General features: G+C 40.7%; 1 protein-coding gene across 1 annotated transcript in view; it reads left to right on the top strand.

Annotated features, from left to right (window-relative positions):
* DIP2 (disco-interacting protein 2) overlaps positions 1-18,425 on the top strand; it is a 97,697-nt gene that overhangs the window by 68,289 nt on the left and 10,983 nt on the right. Inside the window, 11 exon segments of the mRNA XM_074100157.1 lie at positions 5,278-5,406; positions 5,828-5,899; positions 5,902-6,060; positions 6,723-6,841; positions 7,393-7,693; positions 8,968-9,279; positions 11,488-11,680; positions 13,733-13,945; positions 15,090-15,259; positions 16,600-16,803; positions 17,878-18,099. Coding sequence (XP_073956258.1) covers positions 5,278-5,406; positions 5,828-5,899; positions 5,902-6,060; positions 6,723-6,841; positions 7,393-7,693; positions 8,968-9,279; positions 11,488-11,680; positions 13,733-13,945; positions 15,090-15,259; positions 16,600-16,803; positions 17,878-18,099 — 2,094 coding nt within the window.

Raw genomic sequence — 18,425 nt, 5'->3', positions numbered from 1 at the left:
CAGATTGGTAGGCCTTTTAGGAAGATGTCAGGATTTTTATCAGTACATTTCATTTTTACACATGGCAACCCAATCCGATATTAACCAATTTTTGGTTCAACTTGAAACATAAAAACCTTTTTCTTTTTGATAATACTATTATCTACAGATACTTTTTAATTAGTTGTATCTTTGTAGTCCGCTACTACTTCGTTGACTATTTGAACTCGCTAAAATCCTCTTCAAATAAAACAAGTTTCTAGTCGACACAACTGGCTAGCTAATGACATCTGCTACAGTATTCAACCCCTCCATCGTCACTCGGTGGAGACAGCGGACAAAAGGTTATTTCCATTTCGTCCTTTTGTGACCGTCCACTTTATATAGTAAAAGGTAAATAAATAGGGATCATAGCAAACAAAAGACATGCGATACATTGTCTCTTGTGTTGCCTTTGAAACGTTAAAGGTAAAAGTTGAAATAAGTCCAGTCGAACTACATAGCACTTGCCCGATACAGTTACTGGTTAGCCCAGTGGTAAGAGAACTTGATTACGAAGCTTGAGGTCTCGGGTTCGATCCCCGGTCGGGGCAGATATTTGTATGAAAAATACGAATGATAATATGTATTTAAGTATGTGTTTATCTATTTAAGTATGTTTATGTTGCCTAGTGTCCATAGTACAAGCTTTGCTTAGTATGGGACTAGGTCAATTGGTGTAAAGTGTCCCATGATATTTATTCATTTATTATTATTATATAGTGCAAGAATTCCCATTAGGGAGAAGTCGGAGCTCAATCGGAATACGACGGCACCCGAACTGACAATCAATTATTGTATTAAATGAGTGACATTTTCATATCCATCAATATGGAACTTTATTATTTAGTGTCGCATGTCAAACCACGAGTATGAAGAATCATCCAACTTATTTTTAAACTCAAATACCAACAAATTTACGCGCAGAACTGCCACTCAGACAGCTTATTTAAATATTATTCGCGAGTCAAACTCACTCTTGCCCGGTTTACCAGCAGGGCTACTACGAAACTCGAAACTCGAAGTTCGTGTCCTGCCGTCCCTCTGACACTTATACTATTTTATACGAGAGCGAGAGGGACGGCACGATACGAACTTCGAGTTTCGGAGTAGCCCTGCAGTAGTGATATTCAAAGACTCTTATTCCATTTGCATTCCTTATCAGTTGAGATTTGCAAGGCATAGGTACGTAATGTAACCGTTGCCCCGGGCTCGGCTCTTCCATTAACAAAAGGCGGGCTGCATTGTGACGTCATCTTCTTGCCTTACTGTCTTGCTACTCAGAAAAAGACACATCACAACACCAGTAGGGTTGCCATTGCGTAATTGAAAAATCAGGACAATAATGTCCTCATTTTTATTCCAAAAATTATATATGTTCTGCGTGTGTTTTTGTTATAAGTAACTAAAAACTTTTAAGCGCAATGAGTGAAGGTCCTATTAAATACACTCATGTTTTATAAAAAAAAGTTTTTTTTCAAGTTTTGCACGCAATTTATCACTATAATGACCATCATCAACAGTCCTTAATCCCAGTTAAGATCTGGACCTATACTACGAAGTGCGAAATTCGAACTTCGTCTCTTGCCATCCCTCTGACACTTATGTTATTCAATACCAGAGGTAATAGAAGGTACGATACGAACTTCTATTTTAGAATTTTGTAGTAGCCCCCCTGTAAGAAAAAACGTGCAAATTCCATTATATTGCGAGGCCGTAAAGCAAACGAGTGTGAAGTAGTCAATCGAGCGCGGCTATGTATTGCAACTTGCACAATTTTTATTGCATGTCTTAACTTGATGCCTTGCGCAGGCTCTTGCCATTGCTTTCACCATCTCTTTCTGTCACCATCTTTTACCGTTAGATAGAAAGAAATAATGAATGCCATAGCACGTGTCCGTGCGTTAGACAATACGGCCCCCGGGAATTAAAGAAGGCAAGAATTCATGTCCGGCCGAATCCAAACTGATGGTTACCCTAACATGAAGTCAAGGTTCAATCTACTTGAGACGTATGGGAAAAACGACGTTGCGTTTTTCTTTTAAGGTGCAATTTATTACGTGACTTAAATTCTACATCTGACTGTGCCATTGTGACGACCAGATGGCCTAGTGGTTAGAGAACCTGACTACGAAGCTTGAGGTCCCGGGTTCGATTCCCGTGTCGGGACAGATATTTGTATGAAAATACAAATGTTTGTTCTCGGGTCTTGGGTGTTTACTATGTATTTAAGTATGTATCTATCTATATAATTATATTTATCCGTTGCTTAGTACCCATAACACAAGCTTTGCTAAGCTTTCTTTGGGACTAGGTCAATTGGTGTGAATTGTCCCGTGATATTTTTTTATTTTGAGGTTATACCACATGTAGAAACTACAGCCGCGCCACCTGACGCACAGCCGCATAAGAGATCTACCATACCTACTTTTGTCTTCTGTTTGAATTCACAACCGTCAATACGCGATACATTGTAAATAAAATATTTTCTCTATTACATTTTCTATATTAAATTTCAAGACAATTCGACTACTAGAAGTGGGTCTAATTTAACTTGAAAGATGTGACCTGCACATACATAGATACATAAATAATTAAACATACATTGCAAGTTAAATTAAAGCTTTTATAAATAACTACCATGTTACTCCATGTTTTATGTGATTGTTTGAATACAAAAACAGGAGTAGCAAAAACCTGAACGGCTCGTGCTTTGTATACGCGGCGCGTGCGCTGATCGTGTCCAAGTCATGAGAGACTGAGGCTATTAAAAAATTCGGAAATCGAAGTTCGTATCGTATCGTCCCTCTTTATCTTCTCGTTCTAAAAGATAGCCCTGAAATATAGCCTGAATAGTTTATCATTTGGAATACTTAAATATTTTCGCCGAAAAGCTAGGAACAAATATTCAAGCAATCAAACTCACCCATTCACTTTTTTGAATAGTTTTTCAATCAGATTTTTTTTCTTACATACAATTTTTAAAACATTTTCTTTCATACGAACTTTCTAACAATAGTGTACATTACTGAAAAATAAATATTTATTGCGTGTTTTGATAGCTCTACTATTTGGGTACAGTCAAGTGCATGCAAAGATTACCTATCGACACGGCCACAAAAATATGTATACACAACTTTATGCACCCAGCCCAGCAGCCCAGCCGGACCAGCAGCGTCGGACTTGCGTTCTTTAGCGATACCAAGCGATACTCTTTATACTTGTACCATACCAAGCCACTACCATGACTAACCAACGACAGCGCTATTATTAATTTGACACTATTTCTCGCTGTGTTGTCGTATAATGCATATTTCGTATAATACACGCTGAAAGTTGGGCCGCATTGCAGTGTTATAAATATAAATATGAAAGAAAGAAAAGAAAGAAAGAAAGAAAGAAGACATTTATTCACTTACACAGAAGACACACATATACAGCAAAATTAACACAAATAAAATAAAAAATAAAAATTACAGAAAAACACATGAAAATATTTAATACAATATACACAATGATGTGTGTCCCCGCGAAAGTGAAACGGTCGCTGACTCAGCATTATGCTGAAGCGTTAAACGCCTGCAGCGCCTATATATGACGCCTTTTATTAACCAAAAACTTTAAAGGAAGTGCCGATTTTTACATACAACTTTTTTTACCATTCTCCATTTGGAGGGAATTTAAAAGGGGTTACTTTACTACACCTGATTTAAAATCCCTACTTCCCTACTAATATTATAAATGCGAAAGTAACTCTGTCTGTCTGTCTGTCTGTCTGTCTGTCTGTTACCCTTTCACGTCGAAACCACTGAACCGATTTTGATGAAATTTGGTATTTAGGTAGTTTGAACCCCAAGGATCAACATAGGATACCTTTTATTCCGGTAGAGGGCGCCACCGCGCGATAACCTAGATCCGCGCAGACGTAGTCGCGGGCATAAGCTAGTATTTAATACTTTCGTAGCCATTGCAGATAAGGCAGTGGAAGATAAACTTAAGTTAACATAAATCTACATTATTTAATCGTATCACACAAAAACTTCAACACGTCTTACACATCCATGCCTTAGTTTACAGTTTCTGTAAACTGACTCGCATTAAACATGTGTTCAACGTCGGTCTAAGTTATTGTGGTGACAATATTTAAATCCTTCTACTGATTTGTTTTGTAACTATCCGCATGTCATCGAGTAAGTTAACGAATGATCTAATAAACTTTTCATTTCGACACCTTCGTTTTTCGCTTGTTTGTACTGCGCTATAGGTTTTGTCACTTCGAAACTTTTTGATTAACTTACTGCATGTGTGTATTTTATGTGTCATGCGCGAATGAAGCAAAGCATGTGTGTTTTATGTTAATGAGGTTTTAATAGTTTTATTCTAGATAGATTGGGTACGATTGTATTTTTTTTTTGTATAATTCGTAAGAATGTATTTAAAAATTGTCTGTCAACTAATCAAATCATCTTTGAATCGCTTATTCAAGCTAAATTAGCAGGGCCGCATTTAGCGGAGAGCATCCGGGGCTTCTCAGTAGAAGGTCATTTACATCATTAGACATTTTTACGGCGCAGCAACTTTTCTGTATATTTTTTCAAGCAACCTTTCATCCCCTTGAGGGATTTCACTTCTTCGCTACCCTAAAGGTGATTTTCCACCGGCGAGGCGAGACGAGACGAGGCGAGACGAGAATTGAAATTTGTATGGCAGCACCCGCGGCGGCTCGCGGCGGGCGCGCGAGATTGCATACAAATTTCAATTCTCGTCTCGCCTCGTCTCGTCTCGCCTCGCCGGTGGAAAATCATCATTAGTCATCCAGACATCAAAATCTGTAACTTAGAGCAGTACTACTACCATGAGTTTACTGTGACCGTACTCGATAGCGACGGCGTAAATTATTTGTAGAGTCGCTGTACAGTTCTCCATACAAATAATTTACGCCGTCGCTATCGAGTACGGTCACTGTAAACTCATGGTAGTGGTACAGATCAAACTGATGTTACTCTGTTTCGACTTTAACCCTCTCTTCCCTTGTATAGTCGATCAAACTGACTCTTGTGTGTACCAGGGTGGAAGCTTTCTGCTACTAATGTCATGCTGACATCCCATACTTTTGTCAAGGAAATCATAGTGAATTTGATTATGAAAAGGTTCCACTCTGGTACATGAATCAGTTTGTTTGACTGTACAAACTCTTTGGAACGATCTGACGCGACATTCATAAGACTCGAAGGTACTAGGGCACCATAACTGTTGCAGAGGTGAGACAAGAGGCGGTGCAGCAGGCGCTGGCGGAGATGCAGAACCGACCAAAGCCCTCGCTGCCGATGCCGTCGAAAAGGACCTCCATGATGGCCAAGAGTCCAGACCGAGAGAGACATGACCTCTGTAAGTAAATAATTCGATCTTTCTGTTCTCCTGGTACCTATACTAAGTTGATTCAATAGGGATGGATGATGTAGATCTCTATTGGTGTACTTCTTAGGAGCTATAAACAGGCAGCCTTTCATCTAAACCATACGGAACCCTGAAAAACAAGAAGTTGAATTGTTACATTGCGCTAAATGAAAATTTAGCTGATGTTTTAAGTCGTACCAAAATGATTATTTAAACCTTAGGCTGATAAAGAAATTCCTTAGTCGTCATGTTATTGTTTATTTTCTTTAGGTTCGTTATCCTTAGGAATTTCTAAACTAGTTTTCATCTCTCATGTGCCATTCCCGAAATGAGACCTTTGAGCTTTGCCTTTCTGTAATCATGTAAACTATACGTAGTTAGTAGAAATGTTACAAACACTTTTTCACTCCAGCATCAAGTTCAGACGAGGACTCGTGCGCGGGCGACGCGGACCTCCCCCCTCCCCCGGAGCTGAACTCTCCCCCGCGCGCCGGCCGGCCGCCCCGCACCCCCGCTCGCACCCGCACCCGCTGCCGCAGCCGCCCCATCGCGAGCGGGAGCGCGAGCGGGAGCGGGAGCGGGAAAAGAAGCATGCGCGGGACCGGACTGAGATCGATCTCTCGGAGATGACGCATTTGCCTGCGTGTGAGTAACTCGGGAATTTGCTTCGTGAAAACCAAATGGTGGCACTTCAGTTGGCGTTGTGTATGTATATTCGCGTTGCGCTGTTGACATCTCTATCGCTCATGCTAGAAATGAAATAGTACATCTCTTTTGTACACGCAAATATTTCGGTGAATATACCAAGTGAAGTGCCAGCATAACATTTGTGGGTAGAGACAAACCAGATGAGCGTAATTTTTAGAGTTGTGAGTCGATTTTCGGTCGTGTAATATGGTTTCATAAAATATGTAGAATTCATTTTGAGTCGTTTACTATCGATGTAAAATATCATGTTATTTTGTTACTAATAAATATATCATGATTTCTATGGGTACTAACTAAGGGTACTAATAATCTTTGTTCATGGTCTGTCATGGCGACAAATTATAAAGAGAACTGAGGGCCTACTCCGAAATACGAAAATCGAAGTTCGTATCGTACCGTCCCTCTCTCGTATTAAACAGAATAAGTGTCAGAGGGACGGAACGACACGAATTTCGGAGTAGGCCCTCTGACGTTATCATGGAGGTTTGCGCTAGTGTCGCCCCCGTGCAGAGCTTTGCCTAATATGCCCTATTATGCGAACATTGCAATTTAAAGTCTGATGGTCACACCCTGTATACTTAGCTGACGTGTTGTCACAGATATTCAACCCGACGTGACCCACACATCGGCAGGTGCGCGGCGCGGCGGCGCGCTGGTGGCTGACCGCGTGCAGTGTTACCAGTCGGAGGACACCGGGACAGGCACTGGACGGTGGAAGGTAGGCTGGCAACATTGTTGTTAATGCTTTAGCATTCACCAACACTCGCGGCAGAGGGCCGCTTCGCTTTTTTAAAATCGCTTTTGTGCTAGGGGTGTGAACGCGCAAAACTGAAATGTAGGTATTTTATTTAAAAGCTTTTATTTAACTTGCAATGTATCTTGTAACTAAGTATGTATCTATGTATGTGCGAGTCAAATCTTGCAAGTTAAGTTTGACCCACTTCTAGTACAGTACGATTACTTGGAGTTAACACTTGACAGATGGGCGTGCCTTCAGTCAATTTTCAACTTTGAGGTCATACAAATAAAATAGTTTCTACATAATCTGTAGACGTGGCTAGCGATATACTAAAAATGGCTTTATTTTTATGACGTCAAAGTTGAAAATTGACTGAAGGCACGCCCATCTGTCAAGTGTTAACTCCAATTAATCAAACTGTAGTCGGATTGTCTTGAAATTTGGCATACTTATGTAATTTGCGTGACAATAAAATAATCTGGTAGTGACATAAAAATGAGTGAATCAAGCCAGCATTCATTTGTGTTTAGGTGTCGGCAAAAATCCAGCAGTTGCTCAACACTTTAAAGAGGCCTAAGCGCCGGCCCTTACCAGAGTTCTACGAAGACGACGACATAGAACTAGAGATAGCTGCTAACCCCAAAGACCCGAACGCGCCTAAACCCGAGGGTGGGACCATGACCCCAGCAGTGGGCGAGCAGCTGGTGGTCCCCGCTGGCTTGCCGCGGAATCTCGAGGCAGCGCTGCAGAGATACGGCACAGCGTCGTTCAAAGCCAATGTTGGGACTGTTCTGGACCCTAACGGGAAGCTCAGTAACTCGCTCACTTATGGTAAGATTATCTATCACTTTTTTATGAAGGCGGCGGATTTGAGTACTACTTATACAATAGAATAGAATGCCTTTATTAACATACTTAGAAGAAAATATATTGGGTACTACATGGGCCATTTTATAGATTTTCTTGTGCTCTTTTCGAATTTCAACTTTACCACCGCGTTGCTTTGCCGCTCACTTGGAAAAATGGCCTTATAGCAGTTTTTGACTAACTCAATATTTTAAAATATGTTTATTTTCGCTCATACCAACTACAACACCCGGGACTTATCACGCTAATGAAGGATCCACGCTGCTGAGCAAACGTGATACCCTACACTTCAGTCTACTCGTGACCACAGCCACTGCTGTTCATGTTAAGGCTACTTAATGTAAACGGTTTGCAAGTATATTAATTTAAACTATTCCCAATGAACTAACAACACGATTTGGTACTTAAATTTTAATTAAGATTAACTTAAAGCCAAACTAGGGATTCGATTTGTAGCATTCGAACATGGCGGATGTAGACAATATCTAATTTTGCTATTTCTGTTTCTTTGGCTAGTTGAAGTATAATTTTGATAGTGTTTTATGCGGCGATTAACCTTAACAGTGAACAGTGATCACAAAATTCTATATTGCTCTCGTGTCTAACATTTTTTAATGCGCAAGTTGTCTCCACGAGGTTTCTGGAACTTTACTATCAAGTTGCAAAAACTACAATCACCGTACAACGTGCCTCTCAAAGAGAGTTTACCTCGACACTGGCGAAATTGTCCTATTAATTAGGACAGAAAAGCCATATTTTAAAAGAGAAGAAGAAGAAGAACAAGCCAAATTAATGTTTAACGCCAGGAGGGTTTAGTACGTAGACCCGGATCCTTCCAATCCTTTGATTATAATGACGATTTGCCGCCGGCTAGCTTAATTTCTACAATTCAACATCCGAAGGGCATTTCCATAGGCTACAACAAATGATAATAAATTTTACGCTAATCTTAATTTAGATTTAGCTTACATATCTAAACTTACCCCTTCGCCGTAGTAATAATGCTTACACGTCGGATTCCCAGTCGTATCACATACCACTGATCCATCGCTAGCGTAACAGATGCGGTGAAATTAGCAATCACTTGCGTACTGTGTTCTATTACGTCATACGCTTTTCTTTTATAATTAGGTACTATTTTAACCACAACACTGCAATACGACTGAAAGTCAAGGAAATTCTGGTAATACGAGTAAATCCCTGATGTTGTAGAAGTTATAACTCAATATTCTTTCCAGGTAAACTTCTAAGCCGTTCGCTGAAGATTGCCTACGCTTTACTGAACAAATCATTCACCTCCAAGAGCAGCAGTGGGGGTCCACTGACCGGCGACGTGTCCATCAAGCCAGGAGACAGAGTAGCTCTAGTGTACCCCAACAACGACCCCATAAACTTTATGTGTGCGTTCTACGGGTGCCTCCAAGCTGGAGTGGTCCCGGTGCCCATAGAGGTGCCTCTTACGAGGAGGGATGCCGGGCTGCAGCAAGTTGGGTTCCTTCTAGGATCCTGTGGGATACAGTACGCTCTGACGTCGGATAATTGTCTTAAAGGTAAGTTGGATTGGATTGTTTGTAGCATAAAATTGACTCTTGGTGTAGGTGCAGTTGACTTGTTGTAACTTGTTTTTTCTTGATACACGAGATGTTAATCGATTTCAAATAATAATCGCTTTGCCGATATTGATTTTTATCTATGATCAGCGTTTTTGACATGCAATCACCACGCAACTCACTTTGGATAAGAAAAGAATTGTACGAGAACTGAAAAAAAAAAACTGGTAAAGAGCGAGTCAAGCTCACGCACTGAGGGTTCTGTACATAAATGTAAATAAATATCATGGGACACTTGACACCGATTGACCTAGTCCCAAACTAAGTACAGCCGAGTTCATAAACTTGTGAGCAAAAATTTGATCGAAAATATCTGAACACTCTTCTACGTCGTTAACAATAGAGTCGTGTTCAGATATTTTTGATAAAATTTTAGCTCACAAGTTTACGAACTCGACTGTACTATATAACTATACTAAGTAACGGATAAACATATATACTTATACAGATATATACATACTTAAATACATATTAAACATCCAAGACCCGAGAACAAACATTCTTATTATTCATACAAATGTCTGCCTAACCGGAGCGTGCAAAAATATCTATTTTTTTTTTATTCCACTGGATGGAAAACGAGCAAGTTGCAGGTGGTAGGACCTTGTGCAAGGTCCGCCCGGATTGCTACCACCATCTTGCTCGCTAATCCTGCTGTGAAGCAGCAGTGCTTGCACTGTTGTGTTTCGGCGTGGAGAGTAAGACTGCCGGTGAAATTACTGGCACTTGAGGTATCCCATCTTAGGCGTCTAGGTTGGCAACGCATCTGCAATACCCCTGGTGTTGCAGATGTTTATGGGCGGTGGTGATCTCTTACCATCAGGAGACCCACTTGCTCGTTTGCCATCCAGTCGAATAAAAAAAAAAGAAAAAAGAATAGCGCTGACGAGTTTGAAACCTTTCGCTCCCGATACACATAATTCATAATAATCTATAAGTCGTATTGTTAAATCATTTCCTCAGCCAATTTAATACCATGTTTACGATTAATTTATTTTCTATACATATAACGGACTATTACACGAATAAAGGAAGTGTTTTGTATATTACTTCCGTTCTCGCCCATGTTAAACTAGCCGCTATTCGGCTGCAAACTTCTAAGCAGGCAATTTATTTTTTATGATAGAAAGTCCGCGTCAGGGGGGGCTACTACGAAATTAGTAAATCGAAGTTCGTATCGTACCGTCCCTCTCACTCTCGTATTAAAATATTAGCGTCAGCGAGACGGCAAAATACAAAGTTCGGAGTACCTACCCGTAAATATGGTAGCCATTGTTTTCTTAGTCTTTCTCTTGCCGAGCTATGAAGTGTTTAGACACAAAATAAGTAATTTTATTTTTTGCATTTTTTTCCTCGCAATGTAATGAAAATCATTGACGTCGGGCTACTACTAATAGACTCTCGTTAGTAATACCATTTTTACGGCCTTTAATGCACAATGTACTATAGTGTGCTCTTAGTTATCCTAGAAGCTTGAAATTTGGTATGAAGGTAGCTCTTATAGCACAACCGAAAACACTGAAAATCTAAGTTTTTATGTCTGTCTGTCTATGGCAGTAACTATTGCTAGACGAGCATATCCATAACTTCTCAAAAAATCCTCTAAGAAAACATGTATGTGGAAGCTATGCAAGTTGTCGCAAGTTTATTTTAGATAATAACTATCTAAAGTAAACCTTGCGACAACTTGCATAGCTTCCCACTGTGCTTAAACAGACATGTTTTCTTAGAGGATTTTTTTAAGAATAGTAAATTATGGATATGCTCGTCTAGCAAAATACAAATAAAATATGCTAGCTCTGCTAATAATTATGGATACAGTCCGACTCGCAATCGGACGGTTTTATACCAACCTCTCTCTCTTACTAAAACTGAAAGTTTCTCCAGGGGTCCGTTTTAAATAGTGACTAATCTTTATCCTTAAGCCGAGTTTAGACTTGCAAGAAAAATCGTGCAATTTGCACTGGTTGGCTTTACGGCAGGGTTGCGGAAACTGCAATCCTAAAATGCAACAATGCAATGCACGCGTAGGATAAAGTTTCCCCATACCTGCTTTACGGCCTTGCAATGTAATGCAACTTGCACAATTTTTCTTGCAAGTCTAAACTCGGCTTTACGCAGCCAGCTCTTAACAGTTTCCTCCTGCAGGGCTCCCGAAGACCTCATCGGGCGACGTGGTCGCCTTCCGGGGCTGGCCGGCTCTGCTCTGGGTGTCGACTGAGAAGCTCCCCCGCCCCCCGCGCGACTGGATCCCTCCCCCGCGCCCCGCGGACGACAGCCCCGCCCACATCGAACACACGTCGGCGGTGGATGGGTCTGCCATGGGGGTTATAGTTACACGGTAAGTGGATATGACTATACTTCGTTTTTTTAGCATTAGAAAAAGGGTAAAAAATCTTGAAGTCTTTTTATATATATAATATATATATATATATATATATATATATACTTTTTTCAATAAAAAGACTTCAAGATTTTTCACACATATATATATATATATATATATATATATATATATATATATATATATATATATATTATTGGAGCAGTAAGAAACATTTGTTCCCAGTCCTCTGGGTTGTGGCGTGAAATCATTGTTTTGCTCCTCCAAGCAGTTGCCCACTGAGCCATGGCCATTTTCCACTACTGCAGCGCACACAAACAATATGAAATGTTTACTTTTAAGTCTGGACTGATGTTTTGTATACCTGTATCTAATTGTAAGCTTGATTGTGTGTGTTTGCTGTACCAGATAAACGTTTTTATCTATCTATCTATATATTGGTTAATGAAAAACACATTCCTCGCACATTATTGGTGGAAATGGAGCTTTATGGTTACATTATTAAATTCACTTTAGTATGTACCTACCTAACTACGTCGGTGCAAATAATTCCGAGACGGGTACAATGCACGCGTTAACTTGTACTAACAAACGATTTTGCTAACTAAAACTTAGCCCGTTCATACGGCAGCGCTTTATTACGTTGTTACTCGTCGTAAACTAAACTTTGCATGCGGCGAAAACTTTCTGCAGCGCCACTAGCGCCATCTGGGAAAACAATGCACTGCGGGGTTATGCAGCCGCATAGCTCGCCGCTTGGCGTATTAGTGCAGCGATCTGTTAATAGATGTCGCCCAATTTAATTATGTAACTTTAGTTATTGTTCATTATTTTGTATTTATTACCACGATGCGATGTTGTATTGGAGTTGGTTTGTTTTCAAAAGCTTGCTACAAATCAAGAACGCTCAAAAATAAGAATCCTAAAACGTCTCGGGTAAAATCTCTTGTGTACCTACCTGTTTTTGTACCATCATGCGGGTCTATCAGTTTTTAAACAAGTTCCTATGAAATGAATTTGTCGCTAAAGTCGAACTTTCAAGTTGACAGACACGTCTATTGGCATTAGGTATTGATTTATGGCATGCAAACGATTATCAACTTTAGGGTAGTAGACCACATATTTGGCTGATGATACAAGATGCCCTTCGAACCGGTAAAAACAATGATTTTTCGTACCTACCTTCGTATCGCTGTGAACTTTTTTTTATTCACAAATATGAGACGTTTGACCACAATCACGCCTGCTGGTAAGCAAAGACGGAGCATGCTTACCTAATACATGCCCATCCCCTAGATTTGAAGACGGCCAGATTGGAAAAGATTTCTTTTATTATTATTTCATATTGAGTTTTTTTTCTAACATCGATATTAAGTTTTTTTTTATATCGATATTGCAGCACTGGTGTGACCGTGGCAACATTTGTGTGTAATGAACTCTCAAGTTGGTTCGCCTAATTCAGAGGGCCTACTCCGAAAATCGTTATTCGTATCGTACTCTCTTATAAATAGTATGTGTCAGAGGGAGCGAACGACACGAACTTCGATTTTTGAATTTCGTAGTAACCCCGCTGGACTCGAGTATAATCTAAGGGCAGTTTTTTTTTTATACTTCTACCTCTGACATGATCAGAGCCTATGTTTACTAAGTCTATTGCATACCAGTTCTCGCTTTTGCTACCTCTCGTACTTTCATTCAGCATACTGTTCTTTCTTTTATCCTTCATATCTTTCTTTCTTACGTGGGTGGGATTCCCACCTATCCTAGCTAACTATACTTATTCTATGATGTATTGGGGAGCAACACCAACACGGGGTTCTTTATTAATTAACATAACAATTTAATACCTAAACAACTATAGCAATATCTTATCTACAATTACAATGTCCTATTAACTATAATCTTGTTCACTACAACAGTGAGAGATTAGGGACCGGCTTGCCACCGGCGAAACCCTAAGGGCAGTTTAGACCGGCAAGAAAGACAGACGTTGGCAGGGCATTCCACTCAGCTGTCCAGACTGTTGCTACAACAAGACAATATTTCCAGGTCGTCGATGCTAGCCCACTGCCGGATGCTATCAGTGGCTTGTAATTACACAGAGGGGGAGCACATGGTGTGCGTGCTGGACTTTAAGCGGGAAACGGGGCTATGGCACGCTGTGCTAGCCAGCGTGCTTAACGGCATGCATGTCATATTCATCCCGTATGCGCTGATGAAAGTTAGCCCTGCCTCCTGGATGCACATGATCACCAAGTACAGGTCAGTTGGATTCATTTATAGACTTCTAGCTGTTGCCCGCGATATCATCCACGTAATGCTAGGGCCAACACACATCACGATATCGCAAACATTCGCTTATACTACGAATACTTCGGCACTTCGGGCGAAACCGCAGACACTTCGCCCCACTGTCGGTAAACTCGCACACATCAAAGGATTATCGATCGATTTCTTTATCGATCGTTATTTCTTTGTTTGCAATGTGGCCATGCACAATGCCGTAGGCCGAAGACGAAGTTTTATCGCAATATTTTTTATCGCGATGTGTGTGGCCCTACCATGAAAATAATAAGGGTTTCTATGACTGGTTGACATTTGTGTCTCGTTTGTGATTGGTTAATTAACTATAATATAACGTCAAACGGATCTCACGATACTAACGCCATCTAGCGATATTTCGCCAGTCTAGAAACCCTCATTGAAAATTATCTTGTCCTTATCTACGATATTTTACGCCTTTGGTGGTTGATTCTCAAAAAACAATGAACGCAAGTAACTTAAAAACAAAATCGAAACGCTGAACTGTAGTATTCCTTGTGGTCCCTTCTATCACCCCTTTAGGGGTTGATTTTAGAAAGACAATTTCGTGTACCATATCGATTTCAAATTGCTTCTACCTAAAACTTATCCGAAAAAGATCACTCTTTAGCGCCAAGTCGGGCGCTGCTGTTGTTCGCGTTTACTTCTTTTTAGGGTTCCGTAACCAAAGGGTAAAAACGGAAACCCTATTACTAAGACTTCGCTGTCCGTCCGTCCGTCCGTCTGTCACCTGGCTGTATCTCTTGAACCGTGATAGTTAGATAGTAGTAATTTTCACAGATTATGTATAACTGTGGCCGCAACAAATACGAGTACTAAAGACGGAATAAAATAAATATTAAAATAATAATAACGTGATTTTTTTTGCCGTTTTTTTTAATTTTGTATTTTTTACTGTCGGTATCTAGCGACAGTCGATATACCTAGTCACCATGACAGATTTAAATATCCATGAAAAGTCCGATTCTGTGTCTTACTTACTCGACCTGTCAAGCAGCATCAGTATTAGCATCAGCAAAAAGTTGGAGCCACCTTTTCCTCAATTGGAATTGAATTGATAATATCAGTGTTTATTTTCCACCAGAGCGTCGGTCGCGATCGTGAAGTCGCGCGACCTCCACTGGGGCCTGTTGGCGACCCGCGACCACAAGGAGATATCGCTGAGTTCGCTGCGAATGCTACTGGTCGCCGACGGGGCCAATCCCTGGTCGCTGTCCTCTTGCGACCAGTTCTTGTCCGTGTTCCAGAGCAAGGGTACGTTATAAACTCACTGCAGAAGATTCATGTGGGCACAGAAACTTTTTCTAAGGCTACGGATGCAATATGCGGCTAACAGCGCGGTCTCTTTCTCATGTGTTACTTTGAAGGGGACGGAGCGCTAAAACCGCACGTTTAAAAGTTCCAGCACTTTCGGAAAGACCATCATTGCCAAGAAGAATGCACCGGAAGAAACTTGGCGGAAAGTCATTTTAACTAAATAAATAATTACAAATAAAATACTTAAAAACTACAGTATAAAATTAAAGAAAAAAGTACATGAAAAAATATAATACAGGGATGTATGGGGTCCCTTAGTTACAAAACTAAAACTAAACATTTTAACTATATCTACGTTCAGTAAAAGTATATAGAATACTTACAGGTACAGCCGAGTTCATAAACATGTGAGCAAAAAAATGTGTGTGTGTGTGTGTGTGTGTGGTGTGTGGTTTTGTGTGTGTGTGTGTGTTTCTCAGAATCAAAATTTTGCTCACAAGTTTATGTACGCAAACTTAAAAAAAAAAATATTGGAGATGTATAGTCTCCCACTGCCATAAATATAATATGATTCTGAAATATACATTTTAGGTCAACTAATCAATAAGCTTTTGGATTCCGAAGGCAAGCTTTCGCCTTAAGAAAAGCTACAGGATATGACACTAAGATAAGGAATGAAATGTTTGATTTATAAAGATACATCGTTATCGTATTTTTATTTCAGAAAATCACACATCTTGATTTTTCAATAGGCGTCCACACGCCCCGTGCAAACCGTGCCAGCTAGCGTAGGCCCTAAGAATTGCACTTTTGTCGGTTTGCTCTTTCTTCTTCTAATTTAATTACACTCACGTCGGTGAGTGAGGTATGGTATGGCCAAACAACCCCGCAATGAAGGCTATCGCGTATGAATTTGCCGCTAGAGGCGCTAGTGTAGCGAGAGGTCTCCGAAATGTCAAATCTCATTGTATTTAGCTGAGCTACGCGGGTTTATTTATAATTAGAATAGTCTTGTGAATATTTTGCAATACCTGAAATTAAATATGGCAAATATGCGTTACGGGGCAATGAATGTCTGTGTTTTGAGACAATTTTGTCTTTCGGAAATCTTTCTCCTCCTTTATATCCGAACAAAACGGGGACTACGCAACACTATGGCATGCTCGATATTTTTATGGTACGGTTTTAAGGTATTACATATGATTTAAATGTAATTTTTGCTTTCACGCCCGTAATAACTAACCACTATACCTACTTTGTCTACAGTGGCGCCAACTGGTGAGCGCGAAAACAGTAGCCCTCATTCGTACAACTACCCTACAATTCGTTGTTCACAGGCGTCCGCGGCGACGCGATATGCCCGTGCGCATGTAGCAGCGAGTCTCTGACGGTGTGCGTGCGCCGCGCAGGCCGCGGGGGCGCGGCGGCGGGGCGGGGGGTGCTGTCCATGGCGGGGCTGTCTTACGGGGTTGTGCGAGTTGACGCGGAGAACTCGCTCACTTCGCTCACTCTGCAGGATTGTGGGCAGGTCATGCCGTCGTGTGAGTACTGTGCATTTAATACTAGTTTTTTTACAAGATTTTACAGTAGAATCCGGTTATAACGACGGCGAAGGGACGGGTGATATTATGTCGTACTAACCGGACGCCGTACTAAACGAACGAATGTACTTACGCCTTATGCCTCTACTTACGCCGCTAAAAACGGTTGGTTTTAAATGCGAAGTCGTACTAAATGGACTACACTGTATTTAGTTTCACCTGTCCCGTTGTCTGTCTGTAATCAAATCTTGCAAGTTAAATTCGACCAACTTTCAGTAGTTGGATTTACTTGAAATTTGGTATAAGTACCTATGTAAATTGCGTGACAATAAAATAATCTAGTAGTGACATCCTGGTAGTCCGGCCAGGATCGTCTCCACAGAACGGAACTCTTCAACGGTTAATGGCATCGACTTGAAATTTGGTATGCAAATGTAGTTTGGGTGACAATACAAGTACCGTCAACAAAAAGTACAGTCAGCAAAAAAAGCTTGTATTTTTTTAACAAAAATTGTATTGACTGATTTGTATTGCTATGTAGACGACATATTCGATGACTAGAAGCCAATCTAAGGCCGTATTATCGGACGCACAGACGTGCACGGTCGCATTCCCCATCTCTTTCTACCCTGTGCTGTGTGGCAGAAAGAAGTGCAGACTATTGTGATTTCAAGTGTATTAGACAATAAGGCTTCTTATATCAGAAGTGAGGAATATTTGCATGGTTTGACCCGAACTAATAAACATTAAGGGGCTGTTTCACCATCCATTGACTAATTTTATTTGACTGATAAATGTGATGCCGTCTCCGTCTATTCGAACAAAATAAACAGAGACGGCATCACATTTATCCGTGAAATAAATTTAATCAATTGCTGGTGAAACAGGGGGTCAGCTAAATAATATATTGTATGGGTTTGTCAAATGACGTGGATACTAGTAAATAAAGAGAATAAATAAAGGGCAAACAATTTAATTATTTGACGTAATCTGGTTAATGCTCGAGAGGACGAGAGCTAAGATAGTGGTTTCCTTTTCCCTTTCTTCTGATTAACAGTATTTCTTTTCCACCAGGTGTAATCGTGGTTGTAAAAATGGAGGGTCCCGCGTATCTGTGCAAGACGGACGAAGTGGGGGAAATTTGTGTGCTCTCCGGGGCTACAGGCTCGGGCTACTGGGGTCTTCCCGGACTGACCAATACCGTGTTTCGCGTGAGGCCACTCGATGCTGACGGGGAGACTATAGGCGAAGAGAGCTATGTACGCAGCGGGCTGCTGGGCTTCTTGGGACCAGGCGGTGGGTACTAGTGACTGATATCGTCTGCAATAGCGACTAAAGCTCTGTGTTCCTAGTATTTATTCGTCACTTTAGTTTGATTCCACTCCACGCCAAATATCACAGTGGCCGTAATCCAGAGACTGATGACATTAAAACGTATGGTTCATTCAAGTATTTAACAGTCTTTCATGATTTATTGAATCAGGCGTTACTTTGCAGAGGTCCATATCAATGAATTTCTTTGCTTTGGTTGTGTTGCTCTGAAGGTGAGCTCTGGTTGAGTTCGAAACGCGGCAGTGTAGTGTGGTGGTGGTGATAGATGAGTTTGTGTGTGTTCTTACAGT

The sequence above is a fragment of the Choristoneura fumiferana genome, chromosome Z (assembly GCF_025370935.1).
Source record: "Choristoneura fumiferana chromosome Z, NRCan_CFum_1, whole genome shotgun sequence".
NCBI classification, from domain to species: Eukaryota; Metazoa; Arthropoda; class Insecta; order Lepidoptera; family Tortricidae; genus Choristoneura; species Choristoneura fumiferana.
The sequence above is the reverse complement of the archived record's forward strand: the minus strand, read 5'-3'. Positions and strand labels throughout refer to the sequence as shown.